Below are 12056 nucleotides of genomic sequence, written 5' to 3'. Positions count from 1 at the left end.
GCAGAAGCAGGCAGATCCTTGAGTCCAAGGCCAGCCTGGTCTACAGAGTAAGTTCCAGGACAGCCAGGGATACATAGAGAAACCCTGTTTGGAAAACCAACCAATCAACCAACCTATTTTGGTAGCTCCCCTCTGCTGGGTGTGTGTGCATGTGTGTGTGTGTGCATTGTGTCTTTGTGTTGGTCAGAGGACAACTTAAAGGATTTGGGGAGTTGACTCTCTCCTTCCACCACATGGTCCCATGGATTGAACTCAGGCTGTCCAGTGTGGCAGCAAGTGATCACTTGCTGAGCCATCTCACCCGTTGTGAAGTTAGTGTTCCTGACTTCACTGCAGAGAATGTCAAGACAGGCCCGGTATGAAGCACAGTTGGTGTTTATTTGGAAGAGATTTTAACATAGATAGAAGCTTGAAAGGTTAGTAGAAAGACGTGTGCTTAGAGAAAGGAAATGCACAATTAGTGTGGGCGTGGGCTTCTCCGGACTCATACTTATCTCAGAAGCTCTATTGAATTCTGGAGACTCCAAGGATTTTTAAGGAATGTCTTTTTTTTTTTTCAATAAATAAAATGTATTTATGCTTGTATGTGTGCCGTCCCTGTACGTTTTCTCTTCAGCTTGGATGCTCTGTAGTTTGGATGAAAAGTGGTCCCACAAGCTCACAGGGCCATACTACTGGGCCATGTGGCTGCATTGGAGTAGGTGTGGCCCTGTGGAGGAAGTGGGGTTGGGGGTGGAGGGTGTGCTTTGAGGTCTCAGAAGCTCAAGCCACGCCTAGTGTGTCTCAATTTCTACTAATCCACATTCTGTCATGTGGCTCTTTACCTCTCCTCCATTCTATAAGTCCATCTCTCCATGTCTATCTGGTGAAACCCACCTCTTCTTCAGAGAGTTCTAATCTCTGCCAGGAAGTACCACCTAACCTCTCCTGCCTAGTGACTTGGTCATTCAGCGCTTTATTAAACCAAGCAAGGTTAAACAGGGACACATCTTTACAGTTTGCTCAAATATTCCACAACACATCAGAGAAAGAAATTTTTTCTCTAGCTGTTAAACTGCTTTGAAGAGAGCCTTCCACATTTTTAGAAAGCTCTTGAGTCTTCTAGGAAAACAGCTCAGTCGGTAGGTGCTTGCCTAGAAATTCCCTGAACCATTGCCCAGTAAGTGGGTCAGAGTTAGCTCCTTCTTCTCTTAGCTGCTCCTCCTTCATGTGTTCAAACCCTGCCAGTGGTTTGAGGATCTGAGGCAGTACTTCCCAATTTCCAAAACTGTAGCAGACCATCTCCACAGAAGAGACTAACGGTGGCAGGGGTTACAAGTAAGTGTGAACCACACTTTGTAGTTCAGTTATTTGAATGTGTATTCTCTTGCAAGTAACTTCGTTTCTTGGTAACCAAGTGACCCACTTGTACAATGTGGTAATATTCCCTATCCCAAAGTAAGAAATATGCATCTATAGGCTTAACGGGCTAGAGCCATGCTTCCAGGACAAGATAATGAAGAAGTGAGCTTTACTGAACTTTTCACAAGCAATGCCATGTTGATTGGGTCTCCCCAGCATTTTTTTCACTTATGTGTATGAGTGCCTTGATGTGCCCCCCTCACCCTCACCAGAGTTGGGGTTACAAGTGGTTGTTGACTGTGGGAATGGCTCCCCCCCCCCGAAAATACCTCTTGCCTTCAGCAACTGAGCTTTCATCTGACTTTTCAAACAAGTTAAAAATGTGCCTGTGAGTCTGGAGGTGCAAGCCTTTAATTCCAGCATTCAGAAGGAAGAGGCAGGCTGATTTCTGTGAATACGAGAACAGCCTCCTCTACAGAGCTAGTTAAAGGACAGTCAAAGTTACACAAAGAAATCGTATCTCAAAAACAAATAAATGCCTGCTTTGGTTTAACTAGCCTTCAAAAAAATTACATAGCTTTGTTATGCATGGGACTTTTTTGTTATGCATGTAAACTTTTAGTTTACAACCTAAATACAAAGCTTTAATCTTAAAATTACATCTTCCATGCCCATGACGTGTGTGTGTGTGTGTGTGTGTGTGAGAGAGAGAGAGAGAGAGAGAGAGAGAGAGAGAGAGAGAGAGAGAGATCATTTGCTGAAAGGAGCCAATAAAGTTGAAAGCAACCTTAAAAATAAGTAAGAATGCACCATAAAACACTGGAAGCCCCTGGCTGGAACCTGTTGTTAGAAGTAACTGGTTTGTGACTCTGAGTGACAGTCTGGGTCAACGGGGACCATAAAGTAACGTCTTCCCTTATGAGTGTTAGGAAAAAATGATTAAGTGATTCCTCTTCCCTTTCTCATACCATGTTTTCCATGCTGTTCAATAAAATAAAGCAAAGCCTTTTGTTACGGACAGACTGAAGACAGAGAAGCAGAGAATTCAAATTTGGGCTCTTGGTTTAAACTACTCCAGGAGAATCCGTTATTCTCTAATGTGGCATCAAAACAGTGAACACTGATGTGGGTGCTGGGAACTTAACTCAGGTCCTCCAGAAGAGAATCAAGTGTTCTTAACCACAGCCACCTCTCCAGTGTCCAGGGTCTCCCCATTTTTATCACTTCCCAAGAGTAACCATCCCTCCTAGGAGACACACTTATGCCTGGGGATCTCAGAGCCCCAGGATGAAGAGTTGCAAATGTGCCTGGGAGGGATCTACACTGTCTTTCAGACATTGCTATCAGATGCAGGCCCCAAAACGTAGTCCATAGGAAACTGAAGTTTGAGAGATGAATGTTGAGCAGAAAGGCTCTGCTCAGTGGCCACAGAATGAGCTTTGCTCCTAACTCAGTTTTCACACTCCTGGACTTATAGGAGCTGCAGATAAAGGGAGATGGCCTAACTGAGGGGATGGACATTCTTGTTTTCTCAGCAAGGACAGGGGAATCTCTTAGGAATTCAATTAGCTACCTTTAATTAGTGTTCTGCCTGCATGTATGTATGTGCACCACACGCATACCTGGTGCCAGTCGTCAGAAGAGGGCATGAGATCCCTTGGAACAGGAGTAATAGATGATTGTGGCCACCGTGTGGCTGTTTCTCTGTAAGAGCGGTGAACACTCTTCATCACTGAGCCATCTCTCCACGTCTTTTTTTTACTGCTGTCATGGCCTGTTTTGTCATGGTGATTGGTAGGTGTCATTAGTCTTCAATGGGAGTTGGCAGGGAGAAACCAGGCAAGTCTAGTCTGGGTTAACCCTGCATTATAGCATAACTGGTCATTTCGCAAATGGTCAACATGTCTACATACACAGCCAAGTAGAATCTGACCAAAAGGTTAACACAAAACAACAGATGTAGTGTGAAGGAAGAGATGTCAAGCATTTTCAGCAACTTCACCAGCATCAGCCATCTGCAGGTCCAAGAGCAGGGACTGGTTCTGGCTGTCACGCCCTACACCCAAGGTAGTAACTGTTACCATAATGTGGCAAAGGTATTATCTACAGAGTTGGAAGCTGCTAATATTACCTAGATATGTAGCACCACCCCCAATTAGCAATGTTTAAGTCAACTAAAAAGTAGTGCTTATTTAGGGCTCTTTCCTCAGTGACTCTGTACTAGTTAGTTTTGTTAATGTGAAGAAGAAACCCCAATCGAGGAACTGCCTCCAACAGAGCGGGTCATAGGCAAGTTGCTTTCGGCCATGGTGTTTGTAACAGAAAACCAACTAGGACAGACACCGAGGGAAACCAAGCTATGGTGGCAAGATTCTGCACTGAAAAACTGTCCAAAACTCGGGCTGACTCTAGGGGCTCTTTCAGGTTATTTCATGAGACAAGATTTTCCCTTGGTAACAATCTCAATCTCTTTAAAAACTAGAAAAAGGAGCACAGGTTCTTGTTCTTTACAGATGATCTTGTTTCTTGATGAGGTTAGACAATTCAGCCTCTGTTCTCACCCAGCAGTGCTGAGGAGCATCCCACTTACCCCACAACCTGGAAACACAGAGTCCCCTTTTCTCCCCACACTGCTGATTAGATGCCGACAGGGACTTTCTCTTCTCACAATGAGCCCCTCCACATCCCACCCGAACTCATCACCTGGCGAGTTCACAGACTGGTTTCACAAACACTTTTTAAATGTGCAATTCTTTAATCTTAAAAAATATACACAAGAGAAGCCATATGTTTTACATAGGAATACACACATTAACAAAGCATTTCTTATAGTTTTCCAAACTCTATTGTATCAGTCCGAAATTTATAAATTAAATATATCAGAATTTTTAAGTTAAAATGAGATCCCTGAAACTACTGGATATGTTAACTTTTTCCCCCCAAAATCAAATGAGCAGAGAGTATCTGTATGATTTAAGTAAGGTTTATTGTTACCTTTATTGCCTATAATCTAGAAGATGCAATTTTATTGTGCCTTTGCAAACAGGATACATCTCTTAAAAAACTGATCAAAAATTTCCATACATATAGCTCTATATGATAGATTACAGTGCAACACTATTCATAATTATAGAAACACTATAGAACCCAGGAGCACGGGGTAAGTCAAAGAAATACAATCCTGAGCCATCTCAGCAAGATGATCTGATGAGTTCTTAGTGTGGGTTAGAAAACATGGTGAAGTACATGCACGCTGCGGTCATGAATGAAACGGCCAACAGCGGTTGCTTGCTAGCTTTCAGGGTGATGGGGAATCTCCACACATGCACACTCATTCGCACTCCTGTGTCCTTCTGCTTCCCTCCCATCCCAGGACATTCACTCCAGCCCCTTCCCAAAAGAAATGTTCAGGCACTAAATCCTACAGAAGCCCACACCTGCCTGGCTGGGAGTAGCTTAAGTTGGCTACTAGAAAGTGTAGGGATCCACCCATACCATGGAGCGAAGCACGTGCTATGAGTCTAGCTGCTTTTTCCTCTTTGGAAATACATGAAGCATATGCCTGCTACAACTTAAAAACGCCTTTAAAAATTTTCTCTTGCTACACCTTGAAGTAAAATCAACAGTGGAAAATTCGCCCTAAAACTAACTGCCTCATCTGCTACTAAAATACATTTGCCGCTCTGTTTTTGGTATCTACTCAATTGTAATTCAGAATGGAAAGTTAATGAAGCTTGTACCTGCTTATGGTGAACACTGCAGTACCACAAATAACCTGTCAGCTACAAGCTTATGAAACACCAAGCTTTGTATGTGATCCTTGCTACATATTCCCTCTCTGTGTTCCCCAAGACCACAGTACTCTATTGTAAGATAATGTACAGACAATTCAATGGTGAAAAGTATTTGGTTTGTCTTCACCATACACATCCTAGAGATGAACCTGACAAGCCACATCTCCATACCTTCCCTGAAGATAACCTGAGTCGGCGGACTAAAGAGACGGACAGCATCGTTGTCAGTCTACTTAATGAGAGGTTGGGCTGGGAAACCAGAGGACTTGTTTAGTCTACCAGCAGCTGGAATTGTGCAGATAATCCAAGAGCTCTTGGCTTTTGACACTGTCCTAAAGGCTGCCATCTCTGAGGTGGAAACAACACACAGCATAAAAATAAGGAATCTGAGCTGCACAGTCTGTGGGACTGGCTACTGGAGGATCCCCATCCCCACATGACCTGGTGTGGGTTTAATGTCTCCCTACACATTAGCTGCTGTGGAAAAAGTAAAACGAAAAATTTACTTCCTTTCTTATTTTCAATTAAATGCTCACACACTCACAAAACACATACTCTCTGAATATGAGGTGGCTCTTTTTCTTCAATTTTTTTAAAAATAAAGAGGCACCAATACCCGTTCATTTATGTATTAAAAGTCTCTATAATCATCACTGAACAGAAATGGCATCTGTGATGATCACACAAAGGAGAAGAAGAAACGACAACTTCAGCCACTGCGGAGAAGCTCTGGCTACACCAGAATCTAAACATTTTGCTAGTATGGTTTTATTGGTTCAGCAGAGTCCCATGGCGGCCTTGGTCCACTACTGGGAAAGGAAATGGCTCTCAAAGAAGCTACGGCTGTTTCCAATGCCTGTTAGCCATGTGACTGGCAATCATTGCCTCTAGCATAACCTTCTCTAATAAGAGGCTGAAAGAGACAGATGGCATCCTCCTGCATGCTAGCATGAGCATGGCATCAGTGATGGCATGGTCTTACACCACTGTGAAGGAGGTTCTAGAGTAGAAAGGTCCTAATGTTGTACTTCAGCATCTTTGGTCAAGGTCTGGCTTCTTCAAATCCACCTCTGCTGCAGTCAGTCTCTCACAGATTAAAAATTCACACAGGTAAAGAAGAGCCTAGAACCTAATTTTCACGGTAAAACGTCAGATCAAGTTTCTATTCTTGGCCCTTGAGCACTGGGGCTATAAGACCTTACTGAGGAAGCTGTAAGACCAAACACTTGCTAAACTCATTCTTTAAAGTTTCATGAGCTTCACAAGAAAACTGCCAATGTGACTCACAGCACCAGGAGGACCAGGCAGAGCCTATGTCCTTAAAATGGCCTGAGCCAACTATTTGAAGGGTCTTGCTTCCAAAAAGGATTTGCCACCAGCCTCAAGAACATGTCTGTATCACACAAACTTTATGTGAAGTCTAAATGTCATACAGATGTTTGAAGTTGGAAGGTAAGAATAAGTTATGAGGGAAAAAAAAAACCCTAAAAACTAAATTTGGCTTAGGAATAACAGTTATTAAAAAAAAAAAAGCCTGACACTCTAGAATTTAATTCAAAGGAAAACTTATCTATAGTAAACGAGTTTACACCCTCAACAGGATACTGCCTGGCACTATGCCTTTTCTCCTGCAGTTCAGAGGCATCTCTGCTCCCCTTTCACTGCTTCATGGGATATGGGGACTCTACAGAGCATCCCACAATGAAGCAGTCATGTGAACAAAGCGTGCACTCTGAGCTGGGCCAATCATGATCCCGGCCAACCAACACAGCACACAAGAGCCATCAACATGAAACTGACCATATGGTCATTCCACAGGGCTTTTCTGAGTATTATTCTTTCCCTTCACAAGCAAATGCCAGCTCTCCCAGGTAAACATTTCAGTAAACCACCCAGGCTAGTACACCACTGTGAATGCCAGCAATTTCTAACTAACTTAGCACCAAAGCTGTTATCCCCGCTCCCTTAAACCGAGTCCATCTGTAGTTTAAAACAGGAAGAGTCACGTTTCTCTTTGCTTCTGTGTTTACAACTTCCTCATTTTCTCATGAAAGTACTCCTATGTTGATATTTAGATCTATGTCAGATGAAACAAAGTTGTAGATTATTTGGTGACTTTCACACAGCACTCTTCTCAAGGTGAAGTATTTCACGGGTTTAAGTCAGAATTATGTCCACAGAAGTCTTTGCCATGTAATTCTTCATACGGAGAATAACTCTTCCGCAAGGTTCTTTGTGGGGAGTGCATTAAATGAAGACACCTCACAAAAGAAAAGACATTATCTGTAGACATCTGATTACTGTACAGGTCCACAGTCAACTCAAGAAGACGCTGCAGGGTAGAGGCGTGAACAATATCTAATCCCACACAGAACAACGTGGCCACAGCACAGAAGGTGCTAGTGTCTACCCTTAATGACCTGAAGTGATGAATCTGGCAACTGCATTTAGAACTGGAACATGCTTTTTCCCTTCCACATACACAATGTTTGATGCCGGTGCACATATTTATAGCCACATGCACAACACTGTGTGTCTGTGAGGAACGACTAATGTGATACCCAGCCAAGACTTGAAGGCAGATTTCAAAGGACAGGGTGCTAAGACCGAGAGAGCATGTATCAACTTAGTAATATCCTTACTTCAGAATTCCATTTATCAAATATACTTTTTAAAAAGCACCTCTTGGTAATAAAAGCAAAGAACCAGTAATATCCCTTTCATTCTCACATCTGCCGGCTAAATTCATGATGGGATTTTAAACAGGAAGCCTGCTGGGCTACAGACAGAACTCAAATGCAAGCGTGCTGACTTTGAAGCAAGAGCTGGAGCAGAGAAAAACATCAAAAAGCAACACAAATCTGGAATTCATCACAGCTTTCTTCCTTAAGCCAAAAAGAAAGACAAAACAAAAAAGCAAATTCGTTGTATAACCACAATTCAATTTGTCAAACTCCTATGAAGAATTTTCATTTAATTATGTATATATAACAAGAAAAAAAGTTCTTCCACAAACACGCTCAAGCTTACAATTATCAAGAAAATGACAGAAGTAAAAGCAGGAATATTAAACACAAGTCAGGAAGGTCAACTTCTGTTTCTGCTTTTAAGTAACAAAATCACCATATAGTAAATACAAAACCTGCACTGAATGGCAACTGCTGGTGTGTTTACTTGATCAGAAACGGAGACCAAGAGTGATAAAAGCCCTATGGAACACCATCTGGAACACGCCCTCGTGCACACTAGCATGTCAGTAGCTTCTGGAGCACAGCTCATAAACCCGGCAGTCCTTGGATAGCTGCAGTCAATGGATCGCTCGTCTTGAATGTACCCATAATTCAGTTTCACTTACAAATTGCAAACAAACTCATTTCTTCAGAAAAATATCTGTTTGGCATCTCCTGGACTTTGTTCCATTGGGCAATATGGACATTTTAATCTAAACATAAGAGAGAAAAGAATGAGTCAAGGAACAAGGTCAGCACCAAGCACTTAGGTATCACATGTGCAGAAGCACAGCTTATATGTTTATTTTGCCCGGAAGATTAATTACGCCCCCTTAATGTAACTGTCAGCCACGCTTTGAAGGGTCACGGAAAATAAATCTCAGTCAGATCTTTACCTGAAAGCCTCTTCAATACTTAGTAACTGGTGAAAATTGTTTTGTAGGTGAAACAAAGACAATTTTGTGAAAACTGATTCCTTAATTTCAGAAGTAAATCTCACCTAAGCCCACAAGGTTTACACTGCACCTGCCCCTAACTGAATTTCAAATGTGTGAACTGTATAATCAATTCAAGGACAGCAGATACGTTGTGAGCTGCCAAGCCTGCACCAGAACAGCCCACACACCCATCAGTGACAAAGAACACTGCAGGTCACCAGTGATCTGCACTGTCGGGGTTTCTGTGCAGTCTGGGAAGGGCAGAAACAGTTTCTTCCAAGCAGGAGCCTCCCAGGAAAGGGTCTGCCCACCACGGTCCAGAACCAACACCAATGAAGACTTCTGTAACTACCTAGGCCAGAATACCTTTGAGATTTTTTTTTTTTAAAGTTGGGCTCATCATCTATAAAAATTACCAATGTCTATGTACTTTGAACCATGATCACAATGGCAGGAATTTACCACATGTGGAGAACACACGGTGACATTGTATTCATCAATAGGAAACCAACCAACTAAATAATTATATCCCATACTGCAGAATAGCCTACATTTCTGGGGGGTAAAGGCAGGAAGTAGGTTGAAACAATCTCACGTAGCTCAGGATGGCCCCTCCCACTTGCTATGTAGTTGAAGATGATCTTGAACTCTCTAGATCCTCTTGCCTCTGCTACTCAAATGTTGGACTATAAGCATGTACAATCATACCATGCTATTTTGTTAACTTTAACAACAATAACAAACGGCTCTTTTGCAGCATATAAAAAGACTCCAAAATATATCCCTAACTGAGAAAAGCAAACCACAGAAAAGAAAAGGGTATATTTAGTACATTACTCTTAAGACCTTGGAGGGAATCAGACTACATTTATAACTCTAATCATCAAACCCTCGAGCAGTTTAAACTAACCAAACAGATTAAATGTTAGCCACTTTTGATGAATAGTTAAGAAACTTATTTCTGAATCTAGTTATGGGCTGAGCATGGTGCTGCACACCTTTAATGCCAACACTTGGGAGGCAGGGGCAGACATATGTCTGAGTTTGATGCTGGCCTGATCTACAGATCAGCCAGAGCTATACAGAGAAACCTCGTCTCAATAAACAAAAACAAACAAACAAATGAAAAACTAAATAAATATATAATTCATTCTTATTACATCTTCATGCAAAAAGATGTATTTAATGTTTAAGAAATCAGACACTTACTTGCTACCATTAAACATTTTATTCAGGGCATCTCTTGATATAATATGACCACAAACCAATTTCATGGGTGGATTGTTATCTGTTGTTTGCTGACGAAGAATGGGGCAGGCAAATATGGAGTGATACCAGCACTTTTTACCAAGGTCCACTTCAATCTGTTAGAAAAAGAAAATGCAGAAAGGCTAGTTAATCCCTGAAAGCCATCCATATTACCACCTATTGTGCAGCAAGCCCGTCTGTTTGGAGCGACTCTGTAGAATTGTCTCAAAGAAAGGGAAATCTTAGTATTCAGGTTGAGGTAAACTAGTCTGCAAAATTATACTACTACTTTGTAAACCAGATTCTGAGGTGTTAGGGACTCAAACACAATGCTTCAGAAGCTAACACTATTTTTCAGTGGTACCAGGCAGCAAACTCAGAGCTTGGTCTATGAGTGACCACCACTAAGCCACATCCCTGAACTAAACACATTGAAAATTTATCAGAATGTAACCACAGGCTTGTGATACCCTGACTGTTCCGCAGACAGCACTAAGTCTGAATTTAATTGAGGTGATATTTAAGTGAGGTGATAAATACAGTGCCACAACCTCTCCAAGGGCAGTCTACATACAGCTGTCCTCTGTTTGAGCCTCGGATCTGAGCTTCCTATGCAAACTGTGGGAAGCGGTCAGAGAAAATTTCAAACAGGGAGATGAGGCAAGTTTTGTCTATCCTCCCCCCTTTTCTTCCTTCCTTCCTTTCTTTTTTATTTTTGTGTTGTTGATGATGTGGTAGGAAATCCAATGCAGGGCTCTGCACGTGGGCAGGCAGCTTTAGGCCAGAACTTCACCCTACCCCTCACCCCATCCCTTATGCACATGCTTTTTTATTTTAATTCTTGAGATAGGATCTCAGTAAGTTGTCTAGGTAGACCTTGAACTTGAGATACCCCTGCCTCAGCTTCCAAAGTACCTGGAAATAAAGGCTTGTACCACCAGTACCAGCCTAAGCTAAATCTCAACAGGATCTTTTGTGATTTGTATATTAAAACTCATTGCATGGTATCACCATTACATTTTTGCCACAAACATACCAAATCATATAAAAGCTTGAAGTCATCTAACAAAACAGCTGCTTCATACCAGAGCCTCAATGTACACAGTTTCCCTTCCTTCCCACTCTGTAATAGTTTCTGTTCTAAACGTTCATTACTGCCAGGTGTGGTGGCACACATCTCTAATCCCAGTAGAGAAAGAGGATTTGACTTTGAGTTCCATGTCAGCCATGGACACAGAGACACACTGACTCAAAAAATAATCAAAAATAAAATAGACCTATTAATAAAGTTCTTTAAGGAAAAACTGACAAAGGGTAGGGGATGGAATTTAATATTCACAGGGACCTGAGTCCAAACTACAGCACTGCAAAAATGGTAGAACAGACCTATAAACCCAGGAGGGTCAGAGGAATCCTAAACTAGACATACAGTAGGAGTGGATATACAGTAAAAATATCTTTAAAAAAGAAAAAAGAGGGGCTGGAGAGATGGCTCAGAGGTTAAGAGCACTGACTGCTCTTCCAAAGGTCCTGAGTTCAATTCCCAGCAACCACATGGTGGCTCGCAACCATCTGTAATGAGATCTGATGCCCTTTTCCAGCCTGCTGGTATACATGCAGGCAGAACACTACAGACATAATAAATAATAAATAAAACATTAAAAAAAGAGAACAAAAGTACATCAAAGCACTCATGAGGAAAGATTACCAGCCACTACCTCCTGTTGCTTCCCTAGCCCCAAGTGCACACTTTCAGTTGGGATCCTACTGATTGCTCTACTTCAGTGTGCAAGTCTCAAAGATGCTCACAGCATGACCATAAAACTGCCAGTGCTGGGAACCTTCTCACAGCATTGAGTTTTCCTTTGTTCCAGCAGCAGCAGCAGCAGGGTGAAGCGCTGCTTCTGTCCTGACCACATGGAGCACTGGGAGGACACCTGTGCCTTCAATCACAAACCATCTTCAACAAGCTCTTAAAAGTTGATGCAACCAACTGACAGGCTTAC

General features: G+C 42.1%; 1 protein-coding gene across 1 annotated transcript in view; it reads right to left on the bottom strand.

Moving 5' to 3' along the window:
- Positions 1–4076: 4076 nt before the first annotated feature.
- Rmnd5a (required for meiotic nuclear division 5 homolog A) overlaps positions 4077–12056 on the bottom strand; it is a 66438-nt gene continuing 58458 nt past the window's right edge. Inside the window, exons 8-10 of the mRNA XM_087907151.1 lie at positions 10012–10166; positions 8491–8577; positions 4077–7396 (exon numbers count right to left, since the gene is read on the bottom strand). Of these exons, the coding sequence (XP_087763277.1) occupies positions 8514–8577; positions 10012–10166 (219 nt within the window). The 3' untranslated portion in view covers positions 4077–7396; positions 8491–8513. The remainder of the gene's footprint in view (positions 7397–8490; positions 8578–10011; positions 10167–12056) is intronic.

The sequence above is a fragment of the Myodes glareolus genome, chromosome 6, assembly GCF_982192425.1.
Source record: "Myodes glareolus chromosome 6, mMyoGla1.1, whole genome shotgun sequence".
Lineage (NCBI taxonomy): Eukaryota > Metazoa > Chordata > Mammalia > Rodentia > Cricetidae > Myodes > Myodes glareolus.
This window is presented reverse-complemented; position numbering and strand designations above follow the sequence as displayed.